The 22,852-nt window shown below is 44.5% G+C and overlaps 1 protein-coding gene across 1 annotated transcript in view; it reads left to right on the top strand.

Annotated features, from left to right (window-relative positions):
• Window positions 1-22,067, top strand: part of DNAAF8 (dynein axonemal assembly factor 8) — a 1,006,155-nt gene extending 984,088 nt beyond the window's left edge. Inside the window, exons 30-31 of the mRNA XM_086939618.1 lie at window positions 19,156-19,225; window positions 21,208-22,067. Coding sequence (XP_086795744.1) covers window positions 19,156-19,225; window positions 21,208-21,297 — 160 coding nt within the window. The 3' untranslated portion in view covers window positions 21,298-22,067. The remainder of the gene's footprint in view (window positions 1-19,155; window positions 19,226-21,207) is intronic.
• Window positions 22,068-22,852: the final 785 nt, after the last annotated feature.

The following is a 22,852-nucleotide window of genomic DNA, read 5'->3' as shown; positions in this document are numbered from 1 at the left end:
GGTGGTGTATTGCCAGAGACTATTTAAGACTTCATACAGAAAGCACCTTTCAAGAACAAAGTGTAACGAATAGTTATGCATCACAGAGAGTGGTAACACTGTAGTTTCCTTTCTGCTAAATATATCTTAGAATTGCTGGTAATTCATGGCTAGTCCATATATAGTAGGCATATTCTAGCTGATGAAAAAAATAGTGGTTTAGTACAGTGCTGCAAAAATCTTTGGTATTCATTTTTTTTAACAAGTAGGTGTTGGAACATTATTTTTTATTGTGTTCTTGCAGGTCGACAGACTGTGTTACTAGCAGAAAGTATATCCTTGAGCTAGTAAGACTTAAGGCATTTCTTGTGCTTCTGGCCACATAACATGGTAACTACGGACACAAAACCGCTCCTGTTGAGGGCAGGAGTAAGTGCGTTCCTTGAAGGAGAATGGAGAGAGAATACCGCTGTATTAAATTAGGGTCCAAGGAATGGGGTTGCTGTGCACAGAAAAATTCCCCAATAAGAAACAAAAGTTACAATCACAAAATGGTAACCAGGTCAAAATCAGGCGCACAGCTTGTTGTGATACCAATATATCGGGAAGTGTTGATTACTGTGAACTCCAAGAGAGAAGGGGATAGGTAACCTCTCTATCCCAAAAAAACCCTGAATACAATTCAGAGTTCGTCAAGGAACATCACTGGTTACTCCCTGAGCTCGACAACAAATCAAAGTCCACAATACGTATATTGATGTATTAGATAATTATTAGATAAGTGCAGAAGTAATGTCTTTAAAGTTTTCCTTAGTAGATACTCAAACGAATATCAAAAATGGTAGATCCACTGTTGTGTAGGAATCCACAAATCCAACTTGATTAGTCGCCCAAAGTAGTTTATTAGTCGTTTGTTCTTCAATGTAAATTCACTCGCAGCCTCTCTCTTTATTTTCTTTGCCTTTAATATGGCCTGAGAAATAATTTCCTGTTATAACCCCTGCTTGTAAATTTGTTAGCCATATCTTCCAAATTAACTTCAAATCAGAATCTTGTGAGCAATTCCTCCGGGCTCTAAGCATCTCTCCATAAGGAATTGCATTAATTTGGCTCCTCGGGTGTCAACTGTCAGCGTCTAAAAGTGCATTACAACTGGTCTCTTTACGAAACATACGACTACACAATCTGTCTCCTTCTACAAATAGTTCTATATCCAAAAAGGTCAAATGTTGTGTATTATAGAATGTTGTAAACGACATGTTAACATCATTAGTGTTCAAATAATCAAAGAAAGCTTGAAGTTCCAATGTGGTCCCTCTCCAAATCAGGAGACAATCATCAATGAATCGTCCCCAATAACAAATATGGTCAATCCATCTTAAACCTCTAGGGCCCCAGATCCACTCCGCCTCAAACCAACCCATAAAGAGATTGGCAAAAGACGGAGCAAATCTGGAGCCCATTGCTGTCCCAAGCTTCTGTCTGTACCACTTATTGTCAAATAAAAAGATATTATTCTCCAGTACAATATTTGTCATTTCCATAATCATATTTGTATGGTCAAAGTATTCAGCAGGTCTCTTATTCAAAAAGCTCTCCATTGCTTTCATCCCCAACACATGATCAATATTGGAATACAGTGAAACCACGTCCAATGTTTCCAGAATCATGTCAGAATCCCATGTAACATCACTCATTAAGTTAAGCACATGCTTAGTGTCCTCAATATGTGAAGGAAGATTCTTAACATATGGCCTTATAAACAAATCTATAAATTGGGAAAGTTGCTCTGTAGCTAGTAGGACTTAAGGCATTTCTTGTGCTTCTGGCCACATAACATGGTAACTACAAACACAAAACCGCTCCTGTTGAGGGCAGGAGTAAGTGCGTTCCTTGAAGGAGAATGGAGAGAGAATACCGCTGTATTAAATTAGGGTCCAAGGAATGGGTTGCTGTGTGCAGAAAAATTCCCCATTAAGAAACAAAAGTTTAAAGTGCAAATACATTTTTGCGGGTTTTGTGGGGGACGGGGATGTTCCATTCTGCTTCTACTTGTCTTTATGCATTAAGAATGTTTACAAAGTTCAGTATTCAGGCATTTTTATGACCTTTGTAGACTTCCTTTATTCTTTGTATCATTGAAAATTATGCCGAATACAGATATATTTCAACTGGGATTTTTTTCCCTGTGTCAGGCCCTTTGTGAATCATGTCAACTGAACCATTTTCTTAGTAAATCAGGTAAGTGCCACATGGAGGCAAATGTTAAAGCTCTACAAATAGCAAATGGATATAAAAAATCCCCTGCTTTTGACGTGAAAGCAGAACCTCCTCAAGTGCCCACTGTAACTCTAATTGAGCCATGGAGGCTCGTATGTAACTCAATCGGTTTCACTTTGCAGTTTGGGGGATGGCTCGAAGAGAGAGTGAAAATAGGAATTCGCAGTACATATCTTAACAGTCCTACTGCAAATTGAACTACTACCACACAATTGACAACACAATTTTCACTTCTGCAATGTCCTCTGAGTAGGACCTGCACAAAATGACCTGAGCAAAAATCTGACTTTTCACTCATAATGTAATTGGTGCAAAGTGAAAATTGCATCTATTTTTTCACCGTATCCTCAATTCGAATGAGGATGTGAGATCATAGTCATAGGTGTATAGAATTGATTTTTCTCTCATATGTGTATAGAATTTTTTCTTCTGCCATGGCTCTTGCCCCTTATTAGGATAGAAGAGACTGGCAGAGAGCACTTGCTAGAAAGAACTATCAGAGGATTTTAGTGTTTCAGTTGCTTATAAAATCAAAAGGGTGTCACAAGAAGATTAGAAGAAAGGCGGCAGCCACCTATAGAACAATGCTGTAATAGGGGCCAATGAAGGACCATCAGGCCAAATGCAATAGTGCTGCAGTCAAATGCTTGATCAATAGTCAAGCAGACCACGCAGCGGGCGCCCCAAAGGCAAGCTCGTCTGCGCCCGTCTGGGCCTGGACCGCGCCCAGTGCCAGACCCCTTGGCCTCGCGTGCGCCACAATGCCCGTCACCAATATAACGTCAACCTCCTCCACACACTCAACACCGGCTGTTTATCTACCTGCTTCCATGCCACCCGAAGCACATCCACAGACCCTCACCTGCCGAAACTGCAGCCCCACCCAACAGGGCAGGCCTCAACCATCTCAGATGCATACTACTCAACACCCGCTCCGTCCACAGGCGTCGAACTTTGAGATCTGCTCTACTCATCCTCCCCGGTTGTCGCCTTCCTGACGGAGACCTGGATAAACACCTCATCAGCACCCGAAGTTGCCATAGCTATCCCGGATGGCTGCAAGATCATTCGCAGGGACCGCACCAACAAGCCTAGAGAAGGAATCGTCATTGTTCACAAGAACACCCTCAGAATATTGACCATTACCGAAGACACGCTCAGCTCCGTCGTACACTTGCACTTCCAGATCCACATCGGTCCCAACACCACCCTCATGAACACTCGTCTACAGACCCCCGGGCCCTGGCCACAGTTCAGCGACTCAATCACCGACATCGTCAGCTCGCACGCCCTGGCCGCCACAGACTACATCCTCCTCAGAGACCTGAACTGCCACCTGGAGAACGCCAACGTCAATAACTCCACTACCGTGCTCGACAACCTCACCAACCTCGGACTCAAACAGCTCGTCACGACACCCACACACTCCGCCGTACACACGCTCGACCCCATCTTTTCCGCCAGCAACCACGTCTCCAGCCAACCCACCAAACTCCACTGGACCGACCACCGCTGAATCCACTTCTCCTTCAAGAAAAACACGGTACACAACCACCCTCACCAAATGCCCCACCGCAGCTGGAACAAGGTCACCGAAAACCAGCTAATCACCACCCTCGCCCGAGACCACCGACTGACCACACCGACACAGCCGCCTGGAACCTCAGGCAGTGGATCAACGACTGCGCCAACACCCTTACCCCGATCAAGAAACCTTCAAACAGATGCACTGACAGAAGGGCAATCTGGTTCACCACTGACCTCCAGGGATCCAAGCAGACCTGCTGAAGACTCGAGAAGAAGTGGCGCCACAGACAGACGCTGGACAACCATGCAGCCCTCAAGAATGCCAGCCGCAGGCACCACCAACTCATTCGAACTACCAAAAGGACCTCCTTTAAGGAACGCATCGACAACAACATACACAACAGCAAAGAGCTCTTCAACGTCGTGAAGGAACTCGCCAACCCCAGTTCCATCTCTAACGACATTCCGCCGTCACAAGACCTCTGCGACTTTCTAGCCACCTTCTTCCATCGCAAGATCATAGACATCCACAACAGCTTCAACACTCAGACCCCAACAGCTGCTGACACCGCAGACGCTCCGCCCCCCAGCCACACCAGCCTCCTGCTCCCCTGGAACCACATCAACGACGAAGGCACCATCAAAAGCATGAACACCGTCCACTCCGGCTCTCTGTCAGACCCCTGCCCTCACCACATCTTCAACAAAGCGAGCTCCATCATTGCACCCCAACTCCGGAAGATCTTCAACAGCTCCTTCGAGACCGCCACCGTCCCGGAGAGCTGGAAACACACCGAGATAAACGCCCTTCTCAAGAAACCCAAGGCAGACCCAAAGGACCTCAAGAACTTCCGGTCCATCTCCCTGCTCCTGTTCCTGGCGAAAGACATCAAGAAGATCGTCAACAGACAGCTGACCCGCTTCCTAGAAGAGAAGAACACCCTGGACTCATCCCAATCCAGATTCTGCAGCAACCACCGCACCAAAACCGCCCTCATCGGCGCCACTGACGACATCAGGACCTTGCTGGACAGTGAGAAAACTGCGGCTCTCATCCTCCTAGATATCTCGGCCGCTTTCAACTCCGCCTGCCACCACACCCTACGCACACGAATCCACAATGCAGGAATCTGCAACAAGGCCATGGACTGAATCACCTCCTTCCTCACTGACAGAACCCAAAGAGTCCACCTCCCCCATTTTGATCCGAAGCCACCAGGATCACTTGCGGCGCACCCCAAGGATCATCCCTCAGCCCGACCCTCTTCAACATCTATATAACACCACTTGCCAACATCGTCCGATCACACAACCTAAACATCATCTCATACACTGACACCCGGCTGATCCTCTCCCTCACCAAGGACCCTGCCACTGCCAAAACCAACTTCCACGAAGGAATGAAGGCCATCGCCGAATGGATGAAGTACAGTCACCTGAAACTGAACTCGAACAAGACGGAGGTCCTCATCCTCGGCTCCACCCTCTCCTCCTGGGACAACTCCTGGTGGCCAGCCTCGAAGGGAGCTGCACCAACACCCACCGACCTCGCACGCAACCTAGGGTTCATCCTGGACTCAGCACTGTCAATGACCGAGCAAGTCAACGCCATCTCCTCCTCCTGCTTCAACACCCCTGCATGCTTCGCAAGATCTACAGATGGATCCCCACTGGAACCAGAAGGACGGTCACACAGGCCCTCGTCACAAGCAGGCTGGACTACGGCAACGCCCGCTAGGCTGTAATCATGGCCAAACTCCAAAAAAGACTTCAACGCATACCGAACGCCTCCGCATGCCTCATTATCCACATACCCCGTCACAGCCAGATCACTGCTCACCTGAGGGACCTGCACTGGCTCCACGTCAACAAGAGGATCACCTTCAAGTCCCTTACCCACGCTCACAAAGCACTCCACGACGCCAGACCAGCATAACTCAACAAACGACTCACCTTCTACACCCCCAACCACCAGCCTCGCTCCGCTGACCTCGCCCTTGCCACAGTTCCACGCATCCACGGAACGACCACCGGCGGCAGATCCTTCTCCCACCTTGCCGCCAAGAGATGGAACACCCTCCCCATCTACCTGCGCCAGACCCAGGACCTGCTGACCTTCAGGAGACTTCTCAAGACCTGGCTGTTCGAGCAGTAGCAGCTCCCCTCTAGCTCCTTGAGACCCTCGCGGGTGAGCAGTGCGCGCTACAAATATTTATTTGATTGATTGATTGATTGATTGATTGATTGACCCAGGCCGACTGGATAAAAGAGCCCGTTGTGCAGGTGATGTAAAAAAAGCTGTGGTCGTAGCTGAAATTCCCCACATGTCTGTCCCCTATTGCTGTTAATAAGCAAGGTGTGCAACAATTATCCCATACTTGAATGGACATACCTGAGCATTCTTCTTATTGACATGCATGGATAATGGAACTGTTGAGTGAATACAAACAGATATTGCCAAATTTCATCGTCAATGACTGACGTACTGTGTCTTAGCTACCCAGACGGCCATGCTCTTTATAGCATCTCCCAAGGCAGGGGTTGAGAGGGCTAGCACCATTCATTTTTCTTGCATGGTGATGCATTTACGCTTAATTGTGATGTACAAGATTGTTAAAAAGATAGATTACTTTTGTTTATAATCTACCTGTCCTGTCTGGTTGGTATATTGTGTATAGTATCCCCTATGTGCAGATCATTGGGTATCATGTGTCAGTGCCACAGGGGAACACCGGTCATGGTGAACAGATGTGGTGTTCTTTGGCATACCGCTGATGCAGAAGAGTGTGAGGTAAGTAAATAATTGACCGAACTTAACATCTCCGTCCGAGCTCTAGGCCTGTGTATGTTGTGTCAGCTTAAGGGTGAAGCCTGCACAGTAATGTGACTTTACGTCTGATGGAAACCACCATATCTTTCCTTCTTTTCAGGCCGCTAGATGGTTAAGAAGTTTCCCGATTCAGATAGGGCTCTCTGAACTGGAGGAACTTCAAGTTTGGATCTTAGGGTACTTTTGGAGAACATTCGTCCAAGCAATGTGGATGACCCAGTTTGCAATACAGAAGGTCTGGAAGGAAATACAAGTTCCCTGGATCTCAGATTTTGAACATTTGAGATCTAGGTTGCCTTTTGTCTGTTGGTTCACTGGTAGGAAACAGAAGCCTGGCACACAGAAGGCTAGGTCTGACAGCTTTTCTTCTTTCTGATATTCTGTATGTCGTATGGGTAGTTGTAACAGAAGATGTTGAAGGATTTGATGATCTCTGAGAAAGGGGTAAAACAGGCAATGTGCTGGCTGAGCTTTGGGGATGCAGGCGTCAGAGAGCGAAGGGACAAAAAAAAACCGGTGAAAGGAGATAATATGACACCTTTTTGTAATATATGATGAAGTAGTCCAGTTTAGTCTTCAGTTATGAGGTCACCCCTTATTAGTAGCAACATAGAGTAGCTGACTGTCTGAAAAGCCAAGAAGTCCGGTAGTAAGAGGTGTTCAGTCTACTCCTATAGAGAGAAGATTTGCAGTTGACGCAGATGGTAATCAATAAAGATACTGTTCCTCTACAATTGCATTATTCTGGTTGGAAATTAGCTTATTTTCATATGGTGCTTTTCCAATTATCTTGTATAGGAGAGATCTGTTTGCTACTTGACTTGAGCTGTTGGGATGAAAGGGGGTGAGGCCTTGCTTCTTGAGTACTCAGTCAATGTCGGAAGTCTTGAGATCACTAGGAAAAGAGCAAGACGCGAATGTGTTGATGATGCCCTTGCTAAGACCGGCTGGTCCTTCAGTAGAGAGCTGACGGAAGGTGGGCTCAAGCAAGAAGTCTTGGAGAAAAGCAGAAATGTTGGGAGAGATTCAAGGGAAATGTTGTGAGGAAAATATCCATGGTCCCCGGCAGCCGTTTGTTGAAATATGATCATTAAGGACTCCGCTCCAGTTCTTGCACTGTTTCTGACCGAAGTGGGTACTAGATCTTTTTAGTTGGTACTGCCTCTTCTCATTTTGAAGGGAACTTGAAGTACTCCTTTCTAGGAGGCCTGTCAATACTCAGCAGTTTTTGAGAACTCTCTCCCAATGTCCAATAAACCATACTCCTTAATATTTTTGATTGCGTGATGGCAAGCTAGTTTCCGAGTCCTCTATAGTCTGATACCATGCTGAGACTTCCAGTCTGGTTTCCACCAATGTAGAACAACTGGTCTGGGTTCCACTGAGGAGCAGCAGTTGAGCCCGCCTTTGGAAAAAACATCTCCTTAAAACACAGAGGGTAAGGGGGTTCACCCATGGGGGGCAAATATACAGCTAGTGGAAAACATATTTCCAAAACCAACAGATAATTACTTATGTTATGGGGGTTTACCTAGGACCAATAGAGGTGCAACCCGTGAATAATAAAACTCCTTAAATGCCACCAGGGATTACACAGGCTATGGGGTCTACCCAGGAGGACTTGTGGTGTAACCCGTGGAACAAACAGCTTTCTCAAAAATCTCTAAAGAATTACGGAGGCTCTGTGAATCACTTTGGCGTGTCAGAGATGTAAACTAAACGAAGATGCAGCTCCCCGAAACCGGACGATTTTGAGAGAGACTATGGGGTACCCTAAACTAAGGGTTGATGGGGATGGAGGATGTAGATGCAAGTTCCTGATAACCGGCAACATTTTCAGAGCCTCTGGGCTTCCCCAAGGTGACAGTGTTGCAACAAGGTAAAGACACAAGAGGATGGGGAGATATTATTGGCTTGGTTTTTAAATAAGTTAGGAATAGGACTGTGTGGCATTAGGGTAGGAAGAAGATCCAGCCAGGGGAAAAACAGCAGCACAGGAAGTTGGTAGAATCTGAATTTTGTTTCACCAAAGCCCAAAAAAAGTTGCTCTGATGCGGAAAGATATCTTTTCTCCTGCATGTGAGAGCTATTGTTAATTTTGCCTGCCTGGACACGACAGTCTTGGGCAGGGAAATCCAATGATGGTTGGCCCGGTCTAAACAGGGCAGAGACATGGTCACTGTGCACTGGTGACCCTGTCTGGTACGGGCAGCACAGTGATAGGTGTTCATTGGAAGAATCAGCTGGGATTCTATAGTCCGTTCACATTAACGGCCGGCACGGATTGGCAATAGCGGGTGGGCCGGGAAGTTGGGGGGTTGGGTGGGGGGGGGCGGTGGAGTTGATGCTGTACTGTAAAAAAAAATGTACCTCCTTGCCACTCTCCCGCTCTCTCCCACGTCATCGCAGTCTCTCCTCTAGGGGCCGGAACAGGAGGCAGCCAGGCTCCCTCCCCTAAGCCAATCACAGTGCTGCAATGCAGCATTGTGATTGGTTTGCTCAGCCAATGAATGGGGGCCTGGGCATGTTCTCCACACAGTAATGCAGCCTGCATGAAAAACATGCGAAGTGCGCTTGACTCTTAGACCGGCCAGAAAGGGTCTGCCAAAGAGTCATGACCACTTGGCGTGGGCAGCCACTTCTCCCCTGCTCTGCTTTCTGAGCTGTGCAGCCCCACCTGCCCCGTAAAGCTGCGCAGCAGGAACAAATATAATGATAGATCTTCGAGTTAGTATAACTTCAGATAAGATACTTCAGTTTAATAAATGCATGAAGAACTGAGCACTTAACCTGGGCTGGACATATGGTATAACTGTATGGAGGAAGTTCTCATGGCAACAGCCTTATAACTCAACGTGCATGACAGACAAGTAACACCAATATGTAACAAACTGCTCTGCAGATGGCATGATAAATTGTTTCCAAATCGCATGGCAACCTGTCTGATAATCAGCATGCAAACCTTATTCCTTACACTCTAGAAAGTCTCTTATGATGTGAAGATCCCACAAAGTAGTGCGCTGCCCATACGTAAAACACTTCAGTACTTCGTCAGGAGGAAGAGGAAAATGCCATTTAAATAGCAACACCATTAATGCAATACAATATAGTTAAATATAAAGTTGAACATTTAAGAGTGGTGCACATTGGCTTACCTAGCCGTAAGTAGCATGGCCAAGATAAAGGGTTTAGGCAATGGAGTGGAGTTTGTGAATCTTTCCACACATTTGAAGTTGATAATATTATTTTAGATTTCTATACCAGTACCAGTAACATAAATAGATCTGAGGCATGGAAGCCAGAACACCTCACGGCCGATCACTGTGTTCCGGGTTGTGGATACCTCCCAGAACACAGTGATCGGCCGTGAGGTGTTCTGGTGTAAATATACTGCTTTCGAAACAGCAGAAGGTATCACAGTAAAGTTAACCCATGGCTCAAGACCCATTGTCCCATGTGGTATGCCATAGTGGGCAAAAGAAAATTTTGAATAACACAACAAGAGGTCAAAGGAAGGGAAGGGCTGGCTGAAAGCCCTTATTTGAAAGAGCATTATATGTATAATTTTACTAAAATAAAAAGGTCTTGGTAACACCACACCTAGAAAATGTGCTCGGAAGTGGGGGGTGGGGGGAGCAAGCTAGTCCTCAAGCATGCTCTGTGCTGATTTGGTTTACAAAACAGATTCCGAAGCCCACAAGCAGGGAAGATTGTAGTTGCCAGTAGCTGCTTCTTCACGTAGCCTGTGCGCCTTAATCTTTATCCAGCTGTGAGCAACGGCGAAAATAGGACAGCCAAGGCTTACTCTGCCCAAATGCTGGCAATTGGAATGATCTTGAACGTAATGAACCTTATTTCTTCTTTCTCTTTTAACTGCCTATAACTTGAATTACCAACAGCAGTACTCAGAGGTGAGATTTTATGGGAACATATAAATAGTGTTAGGGCAGAAATGCAGCACATCACAGGGATGTTCAACGCTCTCTGAGCTTCTATAGTAGGAAGGTGCTGGAGTTTGTGGACCGGCATTCTAAACATGTGGAGACTGGAGGAATATTAATATGTATTTAAGTAGATGTAAAGCTACTGTGGACAGGAGTCAGTAATAACAACATCTGATAGAGACTTCTAGCTGCAGATTCCTTACCTTAGAGTTATCCCGAGGTGTAAGATTGGATCCGAAAAAAAATTAATGAGCAGTATCCTTGCGCGCTGGTAGGTGGTGTCATTCAGCACAGTGTAGCATAGTCCGTGACAGAAGTGATGTTCGTGGTGCCTATATAGGCGTCACCCAGGCACGCTGACATCAGGTATTTTCTTTCCACACCAGTCAGCCCAGGTACAGGAAGAGCTACCGCTTAGTCTTTTTTTTAACTAGGTTTTTTTCAACATTTTGTCAAGTCTTTTTGAGATGTATCCTACTGGTGTGTTAGTATATCATCTAAAAAGGCCAACATCAAGCCCTGCAATACCTGTCACTGGCAGATGTAAGTGACAGACACTCACCTTGTTTGCTTCTGGTGCCTCAAGCTGACCACTAAAGGCCTATTGCGACTGCCGCATCATGCACACAAAGACCTTGAGCGAGGCCTTGCCGATCCAGGGGAGCAGAGGAGGGTAGGTCCTTGTTTATCCATGGCAGGAGCCATTTAGCGGTAGTGCGCTGACCTCTGCCTCGTCCAGTTGGTACGAAGTTGATTGAATCATAGGGTGGATGATCACAACTCAAACACCCAGCGAGTGCTAGTGGCAATTTAATCCAGCAGCCTATTGCTTCCGATAGTCTCTGCGCTGCCCTGCTGTAGTTGTCGCGTATCACTACATCTAGGTCTGTGTGTACTAGTATCCCTAAGTAGGTAACTGAGTCCACCATCCATTGCAGGGGATATTCGGATTGTATGGGCATCATGACTGGGGTAAGCAGGAAGATAATGGATTTGTCTTAGTTTATTTATAAAACTCACAAAAATATGAGAGGGACCCCTAGTGCAACCAATATCAATGTGCAAATTAATTAGACAAGGTTGAGGTCTTTTTTATGTTGTCTCGCTGTTGTGATTATGCAGGTCATAATCAATGTATAATTTAAATGTGAGATAGGTAGAATATCGGTGCAAGTTTTATTATTTTTATTGTATGTATAAAAATGTTAATTCGAATGTATTGGATACATTGAAGAATTTCTTGTTTCTTTTTTGTGTATGGTACTATGTTGCACATAGAGCCATAATCTTTTTAACAAACAAGACAACTGGCAGTTAAATAAAAGACATATGTTTTTTTAATTCAGTATTTTACTCATTAGTGTGCCTTTACTGTATATTGAGTGCATCATAGTGTGTTTTAGAAGTGTATAAGCTATATAGGATATATCTCAATCAAGGGAATTATTTATTTGTGTCTTAGTTTATTTGTAGCCCTGAATGCCCCCTGAACAGGACTATCCCACGAAGCACCGTAGTAAGATTGTGTCCAGGTCGCGAACATTCAGTAGCATGTCATCTGCTTATGCTGAAACAATTAGGTTGTAATGAGTGAACCGAATGCCCCTGGTGCACATGATATTTCCGAAGCACACCGGACAGTGGCTTCTCCACCAAGTTGCATAGAAATGGCAACAGGATGCTCCCCTGACAGATGCCCCGTGCAATGTCAATAGGCTCAGAGGCCATGCCATATATCCAAATCTGAGCAGTCAGTCTTGTACAGAGTAGTTTTATGAGCTGTGGAGGCACATATTCTCCAACCTTATCCTCTGCAACACCGCTCGCATAAAGCTCCACTCCACGGAGTCAAAAACTTTTTCCGCTTTGAGAAAATCAGCCGTGGCGCACATACTGGGGTCAAGTCTTTGGAACACTAAAAAAAATCCTACGGTTATATACTAAAGTGCGACCCGGAATGAACCCAGCTTGCTCAGGCCCTTTCTCCCTGCGAGTAGGGGGCGAGCTGAACTGCCAAAGTCTTTACGTAGCGTTTTATGTCCAAATTTGAGTGACTGTGACCTATATTAAGAGCAGTTGTTCATCAGTTTTCCAGGTTTCAGGAGTATGACCAGCAGTGCCTTCTGCATGGTGGGAGGCATTTGTACTTCTTTTGGCCACATCCCCATACAGAGTGAATATATGCAGGATCAGTAAGTCCTGGTAATTTTATAAAAGGCCACTGTGAGCATATCCATACCGGGTGCCTTCCCGGAAGGCATCGCATTAAGTGTAGTCCGTACCTCTTCTGGGCACAATGGTGCCATGGGATGCTCAATATGCTCACTCGTAAGCCAGTTCATCGCTATATGTGTAAGTAACTCTGAAGTGGAGTCCCCCTCACAATGTGGGCGCAATGTATATAAATCCGTGTAGTGCCTACGGAAGCGGGCAGATATTGCCTGGCTGGTGTATAGGAACTGCCCTTATTCATCCAGCATCTCTAAAATTGAGTTGTCGTCCCACCATGGTCGCAGCAATGGTAGCGCCTGGATGCTCACCTTCACCATACATCCGAACAATTGCATATTTCCCTAAATGATTCACCTCACTCTGTGCTGTTTCATGGTAATCATCTCTTGTAGCTTTAATGCTGCCTAAGAGATTCCTCTCTGCTCTTTCTCTATACTGCTTTATTTGATCCAAGGTCTCGACTTCCAAACAACCCCGGAATAATCTTAAGAATCCAGCATGTTTAGACAAGGTGACACCCCGAATATACACTTTAAAATCCTCCCACACTGGCAAACATATGTACAGAGCCAACTATATATGAAAAAAATTCCTAGATCACCTGTGCCAATTCTGCTCTGAATACTGTCTCTAATATCGAATGGGGGGCGGTAACGGCATGTAAATATGGTTCGCCTCTTGGCATGCAGTACAAGCTAAAGTATGACCGGAAAATGATCTGAATATATACGTGGTAGAAGTTCATAGTTTTGGATGCAGGGAGCTAGCTCACGTGAAAATAGCCATAAGTCTATTTATGTGTGTATATCGTGCTGCAGAGTAATGCGTGTACCCTGCTTCTGTTGGTGACCGGTGACGCCATATGTCTAGCTGCCTATTGTGTGCAGCTATGCCTGCTATAAGAGCTTTGTTTGGTAACATTTTGTGACCTAATGGATAAGTCAGTCCTGGATCCTGCCAAGTGGATACTGTGGCCACAGTAGGAGAAAATTTAAAGTCAATGGTTGACTGGTGCAGCCATGTTTATTTGGTTGTGTCCCTCCACTAAGACCCTTGTGTTTCCCCTTTGGCATGTTCTCTTTCCCTTTTTCCATTTCAACCTTCCTTCCATCCTGTATCCGGATTTTTCCTTTGATTTATTCAGGGATAAATCTAGATACTGATGTTTGCTTTTGATTCTGGTAATGACTCGTTCTTCATTCTATAAGCATGTGGGATTTGAATGATTGTTACTTTTGGACCAATATATGCATTCTTGTGTCCTTTGTGATGTATTTGTTGTTGTTAATAGAATGTTGTGATGTTGTATTCTGTTACCAATGAATATAAAAAATGATTGAAACTAAAAATATTGCCAGGGATTGCATTGGCCTCTTGTGCCACAATCCCGAACCCTGATGTGGTGGATCACAATACTAGAGTGACAAACTTCATCTTCTTTGTTTTGTCTTTGTGCTTTATACCTCCTCTCTCTGCAGTGCCCTAACTTCAAGTAGTATTCTCTCAAACACTATCCCTTTGGTGCTGGGCTTGTTCCTCACTTCCTCAGCAATCAAGGCCCCATCTCCTTCTGCCTGACTTGGATAAAAGTAGTGCTTGAGCAAAATGTAGAACAGCCTATCTTCCATGATATGTTTGGATCTACCTTATGGGGCTTAGAAGGAAAATGCAGAGTGTAGGGAAGTTGGATATTAGTAGTATGGACTGCACAAGTAAAAGGTCCAGAATTCTCCTTACTAGGACACAAGCACCCCATTGTTGCGCTTGACTATCTCAGGGCAGCGAAGCAGAACAGTCCAAGGCCTACTCAATAATGACACCTAATAAATGATTGTCCAGTCAGTGCTTTTTCGTTAAAGTACCTTTATTACTCACACACTCCTAAACTCTACACAGTAATTTACAAATATGTACATTGATAGATGGAAGATACCATAGATGAAATCTCATAATCACCTTTGACCTACCTCTCTAATGGGGTCATACAAACATATAAGGTAAGCATATTGGCTTAGTCAACGGATCAAGAGTAGCAAACCATATCGCTGAAGCCATCTCTTTGTATCTAAATGCAATCATCATCAATATTAATAATAATCATGTGTCAATGCTCTTATTACTGCTAATAAAGTATAAATCATCACCAACATTATTAAACAATAAAGTATTTAACAAATGAGCATATAAAAATTAGCAAAACAAGTGTCTGTGTTTTGTTTTTAAACTTTCCAACCATGAAGTGCATTTATAAGAATAGCCCCCAGAGTTCACCACATTCTGATAACATCATTTGCAGCCATAGATTTAGCCCCTCGAGTGTGCTGTACATACAATAAGTACCTTTTCAAAACAGTTTTAGGTTAACATAAATGCAACTGTAGAATAGGTCCCTACAAGGTGGTGCACCCCCAGCTCTAGAAGCAAAGCTCCAACCTTGGGAATGCTTTAAACACTGGTGAACTTCCAGAGGGTACCTGGTTTTAGTGGCCCCTCAAACATAGGGTCAGTCCTATATGAAAATACTTTACGGGGGAGCTGCTGCACTCTTTCAGACCTGAATCCACGTTCCCTTTAGTACATTGGTGGTGCCCCTGCCATCCTGGGGCCTCCAGGAGTGTAGGAAGATGTACAACTGACAAAGCCCCACAGGCTTCAGCCGAAGCAGTGAATGCTTTAACAGTGGGTCTCCTCTGTGCTGGGAGCTGCCTGCATTGGTTTTCTTTTGTTTTATTTTGCTTTAGGCATTGCCCGGTCCCACCTGGAGACCCCATACCGCCTCAAACGTTGGGGGCAGTTGAGGGAGTGCACCCTTTGCTGCCCTGCCGGCTCCCACAGGGCACGCACCTCCATGTGCAGCCGCAGGAGGCGGCATTGTTTCTCTTCCTCAAATTTCACCATTCTTCAAAATGCCGTAACTCAGGCCACGTTGGGCTGAGGGTCATTTTACTCCCGCTGGTGAGCTCTAGCAGCAGACCTCTTCACCTCCAAAACAATGCGGTCTTCAGGAAGCTGGTTCTCATGGCTTCCTGCATCAGCCTTCCTCCTGGTCTTGGTTTCAGGGTACAGAAGTTCAGGGCTGCCCCACAACTGGTCGTCAGGACATGTAAGGGGGCCAGCCTTACTGGCCCTTTGGGAGAACCACTGTTCCTGGGGTCAACTGGGCAGAGTCATTAGTCCTTTATGGGCATTTGGGGTTCTTCCTCCCAGTTGTCCATGGTGGTCCCAGGGTCGAGCAGTAAAGCGCAGAAAAATCACCAAGCAGGGGAGAGTGTCCTTTTGTGCAAGAGTCCTTAAAGGTGAGAGGACTGTTCCAGAAGTCAGACACCCCTTGCCAATACTATGGTGCCATGTCACATCTCCACCCCTGTCCCAACCTTCCTGCACAGCATGCTGTACAGTTAAAAATAGCAACATCCAGAAATCACTAATCACATCCTCTCTGGAGGCCATAGCTCCAACTCTCGCTGACATCACTCCAGGGCCTTTCTCACTAAATTCTGAAAGAAGAGCCCCCTTCTGTGTAAGCTCCCTCTTATTTTCAATAGGCTTGGGCAGGCCCATGGCTGGTACAGTGTGACATCTGATTGATTGGTGCAGATCCTTCAGCCCCATCCCTTTCCTGCAGAGTGAAGCACTGTTAATTGCTCCATTTGTGTGGGTAAGCCTTTTTTCCTGCTGCTGGAGAGAAATGCAATTATATACCAAGAATATCCAAGGGTTTCAAACTGGAGCTCTGAATGCTATGCTAACCTGTACAAACTAAACATGTGCGCTGATTTCCTTAGTGAAAACTACTACATTTGGAAATAATTATCACTTAAACTGATTCCCATCATTCACCCTTAGGTGACATGCTTCATCATCTGGGTCTCCTCATTTATGTCACACTAGTGACACTAAGGGCTACAACCCCTTCATAGGGATGAGGGAGCCCAAGGATGTTTCAAAAGGATCACTACCTATACTACCAGATGAGAGCAGAAGAGTTCTTCAGGTTTGTATATGGGAAAAAAATGCAGTGCACGCAAAAATAGAAATAACAGTGAATTAAAATTGACCCATAAGAGACCCTATCTTTATTATTGTCTCTCATAGATCATAACTAAAAACAATGCAAAAATGACAGTCTTGAGCAAATAACTGTCTGTTTTTCAAAAACAAGAGGGTCAAAATGTTTCAGCACCTACGGACAACATTTTAGTCCTATGCCTTCTTCAGGACCACTACTTAATTGCTACTGCATATGTGTAAAAAAATGTGTAAAGAAAGATGATACATCAAACTCCACTAGAGATGGTTGGAACCAAAACAACCATATCACCTGTATTAATGCTTGTGTAGACCTTCCTCAGCAAATCCCGTACAGCTCACGGTTTCCGAAATGCATGGGGAGGAGACATCACCTCACCTGGCTGCGGCTCAGGGAATACGGAGGCTCCGCTCTTCCTGTCTGTACCTCGGGCTGGCATCCACGCCGTCTGGGGAGGTTTGAATGCTATACTAACCTGTACAAAGTAGTGTACAAATAACTGTGTAACAGTATTTGCTCAAGACTGTCATTTTTGTACTGTTTTTAGTTTTGATCCATGAGAGACAATAATAAAGATAGGGTCTCTTATGGGTCAATTTTAAGTCACTGTTATTTCTATTTTTGCGTGCACTGCATTTTTTCCCCATATACAAACCTGAAGAACTCTTCTGCTCTCATCTGGTAGTATAGGTAGTGATCCTTTTAAAACATCCTCGGGCTCCCTCATCCCTATGAAGGGGTTGTAGCCCTTAGTGTCACCAGTGTGACATAAATGAGACCCAGATGATGAAACATGTCACCTAAGGGTGAGTGATGAGAATCCGTTTAAGTGATAATTATTTCCAAATGTAGTAGTTTCACTAAGGAAATCAGTTCACATGTTTAGTTTGTACAGGTTAGTATAGCATTCAGAGCTGTAGTTTGAGACTCTTGGATATTGTTGGTATATAGATGTTCTTGTGGGTCGTCATATACAAGCCAGGTCTTAAAATATTGCCTCAGACCCTCTTCCAAATGGTTTTTGTATTGAGAAATGCAATTAACTTTTGCTCTGATCCTGAGCTGAGTCACAGAAATATGACAATTCTGGATGACCCATACAATGTACGGATAACTTTTTGAAACTTGCAGAATTGAGTTTCCTGCACTGGTTACACCCCATTTTTATATGTTACTGTTCTCTGTAGGCCAAAGGGAAGCGAAACTGTACTCTAAGGCAATAAAATGTGTATAATAAAATGTCACTACAGACAAAATGGTAAATCACACTGACTTTCTCTATCACTGCACACTAACATCATAAGACCTACCCCAGGACAATATCCAATAATGATGAGTCTTCACTCAACTAGGCTACCTGTGCACTGTTACCGGGCTGTGTATGACAGTAGTCTCCCACGTGCAGCCCGCACACATGTTCACACATGTGTGTACACGTGTTCCCATGTAACCGGCCAACAGCACCTTACCCTGGCTGCATCGCAGCGGTCTTATCTTAAAAAGCGGACACTGACTCTCAACACATGCAGTCCATTTGCCAGGTGATTACCGTGGGTGAGACGCATGTAGGAAGACTCACCTACAGTAAAAATTACAAAACTGGGTGGTCAATAAAGCGAAAAAATCCAGGCATACTGGATGGGTGGAACCCAATTGCAAAACAGTGGGAATTGGGTGATGTAGTGTGCAGCATGTATGTTTCAGAAGTAATTAAGCATTGTGTATATAAAGTTGCCATTAAGAGCCTGGACATGACCACTTGAGACAAAGAGCTGAAGGAGGCAAGTGCTAAAGCTTTTTACTTACTTTTGATTTAGTAGGGATGATGAATAGTGGAGCGACCTTGGTCGATTGTTGATGTCATTGTACTGTGATAACGCCTTTTATACCTGTTTACTACAATTAGTGGATATTGAAGATTGATAATTATATATTTCCTCAGGTTAGTGTCAGAAAGGGGAAGTAGGCAATTGACATTAGTCACCAGAGAACACATTGCTATTGGCACTGACTTGCCATTGACCAGACAATGGTCAATAGCGGTGTGTATGAGCCAGCCAGGGCTTGGAGGTTTTCAGGCTTGACCAATGGGTGTTCTGGCATTGGTATTCTAGATTGCAGTAATAATCCAGCAAAAATATCTTCCTTTCCGTCAACGATTTAATATGTGTAATATTCTCAAGAGCCTTTTTTCATTAATAAATATATTTAGTCATAGTTTTGGTTCAGTGGTGCGGTGGTGTTCACTTCTCACAATGCCCACCTTCTGAAGTCTTGTAAGTGACAAAATAGCCCAGTAACACACGCATCTTGCTCTTTGTTATCTATTCCAGTAACGACTGTCGGTGGCAGGCTGTCCAGGAATGCATGCAGCTCCTGCTCTATCCCAAAACAGAGAAACAGGTAAGCAGAACAATTCTGGTTGCTGTCTGTGTATGCTGGTGCAGAAATGGAGTGGAGATCCTGGCTTAATACAGGTGAAAGGGCCTGTGGTTTGCCAAACCCTCAGTGATTGTGGCAGGGAAGCTTGGAGACATTTACAGAGCAGAGTGAGAGTCTGATAAATTGGCTAGTTGTCACCACAACTAGGGTATATGAAAGTGGGGCACTGTGAGAAATGTTATTAGCCATATAGTTAGTGCTGCAGACTACTGTACAGATAAGCAGCTTTTTAGTCTTGGATTTGATGGAGGCGTCTGACCGGGAACATTGTCTGTAACCCTTGCGCTGTCCTTTGGTAGAAAGAGTACCTTACGAGTATGTAGAGTGCCATGTGCACCCCAGATTCTGAATCAATTCAAGTAGCCAGCCATGTTAGTTCATTCTTTTCCATGTACTGTATCCGCAGGTATGATAATAGTACTTGAGTTATCTTCAGTTTACCACTCCAAACACCTCCCCTCCTCCTGAATGTTCCACACCCATGAAATCTGCCAACAATCCTCCTGGATGGTCGCAGTCTGCACTTGCACCTCTACATTCCCTGTAGACACTTTCTTGCTCACTGGCGATATGAACAATGTGTGGTTCTTTGAGTTCGCCATGAAGCCTACCACCCTTAGTGATTCACATCTCAGTGATATGACAGACTGTATTATTGTTGCAATGCTACAAACGTGGCAAATATACATTTGTCAGCATCTGCAGGGGTTGTATGTCATTACAAGGCATTCCATTGCAACGCATGCCTTTAACCCTGCATGCGTTACAACGGAATGCTTTTTCCACGCATAACCTTTACAACTAATATTCCTTTACCAAGCATACCTTTACAACGATTTTCGTTGTAAATTTATGCATGGTAAGGGCCTACTCTTGGTAAAGGTTATGCCCCTCCCCTGTACCCTTACATGACCCCCCAGCTCCCACTCCTTATAATTACCCCTGCCCTTAATCCTTAATCTTTTTTGTTTTTTAAAGTAAAATTCCCCTTAACTTTTCGCTTCATCTCCTCCCCATTTTTCTTGGTCGTGTCGCAAGTCGTAAAGAGGAAGCTGAAGTTTCTTTCCGTTTCCTCTCAAACGACGCCAATTGCCTCCGCTTCGTCACAGCAGGTGCGGTTTTTTGGAGGGGGAGACCCCCCAGCCCCCCTTTTGATTCCCACGCTTTTTTGTGTGGGGGAGACCCCCCAAGCCTCCTTTTTCTTTTTTTAGCCATTACCACACATGCCTTTACTACGTATCTCGTGCTAAAGGTATGCATGGTATAGGCTGTTGTGGTAACCACGCATGCGTTGTAATGCATGCGTGGTAAAGGTTTGTGTGGAAACGGCCGCGCTGTAGTGGCCGTTTCCCATCTGCAGGTGAATCGTTAGGGTAGCATAGAAATGGAAGCAAGACAATTAGGTTGCTTGAACCAGCTGGACCTAGAGCATGAGTTTTGTTAGGGTAGTGATGAAGTAGAGGCAAGATAATGAGGTTGCTGGACTGACTGTGCCCATAACATGAGAATGAGTAGTTACAGAAAATGCAGGGTGTTTCAAATGTACCCATATGGAACGATATGTAGCAGCAGATAGTGACAGAACTTTCCTGCAGTGATTGACAGTTCTGAGAACTGGACTCAGAGACGAATTATAAGGTAGTAAGTCTCCCAAGACCGGCAGAGCACTGCCTTTCATTTATCAAGTGTCTGGTGACCATTGCATACTTTTTCAATGTTGGAGGTTGCTGCATAATACCCCGGAGTAGCCACTGTTTTTGCCATTTTCTGTGCTAGATGGCCACTTGGGCTCATCTAACATCTTTACAGCTGCCTGGAGTTCCCACACTTCCTACTCAAAGTAGCATTTAGCCTATTCTTCCACCCAAAGCCCGCTTCTTTTCATTGTTCGCTGTCATCAAAATATCACTGACGCTTTTTGTCTGTAATGCTTTTGTTCTCAGGCTGAAGAGCTGCTGTGCTGCTTCTTTGACTCTCTGACCATGGACAGCATCCACCAGATTGTAGAGAAGGATTCCAAACCAGGACCCTGATGCACTTCTCTTGGGAGTGACCCGTCCCAACCAACCTTTCCTACCTTCTCCCTGATCCTTTCATCCTGTTCCATCCGCCTTCCTTGTATCCTTTCCTCAACCCATTGCCTAAGCCGTTGACATTCTCATTTGAGGAGACGAGTTGTTCGATAATGCTATTCATCGAGACTCTCTGCCCTGGAGAGTAAAGATTGCCACTCATGTGGCTCATCCACTGGGCGACAACCTCTTAGGCATCTCTAGCATCACCTACTAACTTATTGTATGGACAGATGTATTTGTACCCTATTTTTGTTATTAAAAAGAAATGAAACGGAAGAACTTAATTATTTGTTTCTTCTTTGAGTGCCAAAGGCAGGCCATATTTAATTGGGGTCACATGCTCACACTCTGATAAAAACCCTTTTTCCAAGCGCGGCCCTAATTAAACATCCATGTCTTTTATGAAGCTCCCAGCAGTGGGATGAACGTTAATGTTACACTGATTTTTATTGCTTCCATTCCTTGATTGGGGTTGGGGTTCCTATGGAACAGATGAGTTTTACCTGTAATTTATTTTGCAAGAACCATATACGTAAGCGGGTGATAAGGGCCCGTTACCTTTTTCTAAAAGAGCTCAGGGTCCCATTACCAGCAAAGAGATTATACAGAGATATATTTTCTAATGTAACTATTTATTTACCACGTTGTGAAATGCAATGGAACGTCTATCGTCACCCTGAATCTTTTATTATTGTTAATCTAAAAATAAACTTAAAGTTGAAAATTGGATGATGCCTCTTTTCCTCAGTGAATGCACTTGTTAAAGTCAGAGAGGTTTGGAGCCTCTAGAAAAGAGACTGCGGGATTTCTAAGGACGTTCATTGTCAGACCCGGGTAAAGATGGTTTACTGCATAGATTTCAATCACACACCTCACAGTGACAACAAAGTATAAAAACAAGACAATGGTCGCCTTAAGGGGAATCTTCATTGCTAACCATAAGCACTGAATTGTCCTGCCCACACATGGGATCCCAGAGCACCTTCTACAAAATAATAAGATAGGCATTTTTTTTTATAAAGCCAATTTGTAAAAAGTAAAAAAACGCCTCTTACTGGCGATGTTGTTCACATTTACTTTATCTGCTTCAAAAACTCACCATTAATTGTTTTGAAAATCACATTATTAGAGGCAGTGACAGTAATAAATATCTATTTCACAAACCTGTTGTAAAAAGGCTGCAGTCCAGATAGTTTGGAAAACTGACACTGCTCCCTTAAGGAAAAAGGCAAAACCAGTATCCCACTGTCAATGGCAGTTGCATCAGTTCTTTTTTCTCAGAAACAGGATCCGGGAGCACCGAACTCCGCCTTTTTAGGCATTTTTCCCTGAACATCTTTCCAAACCTTTTTCTTTAGTCTCTCAAAATCGCCCTATACTAAGTAGTGTTTATTGTATTTTTATATTTTTCCTCAGAATGCGAGAGCTTTTTTATAAAGTGCTATTTTTCCCGAAGAAAACACCCAGACTGGCCCTCATGCAGTCTGTATAGTTTGTTTTCCTGGCTCCCTTT

Source organism: Lissotriton vulgaris, chromosome 10 (assembly GCF_964263255.1).
Source record: "Lissotriton vulgaris chromosome 10, aLisVul1.2, whole genome shotgun sequence".
In the NCBI taxonomy this organism is placed as follows: domain Eukaryota; kingdom Metazoa; phylum Chordata; class Amphibia; order Caudata; family Salamandridae; genus Lissotriton; species Lissotriton vulgaris.
Note: the sequence above shows the minus strand (reverse complement) of the source record. Positions and strands in the feature narration are given on the sequence as shown.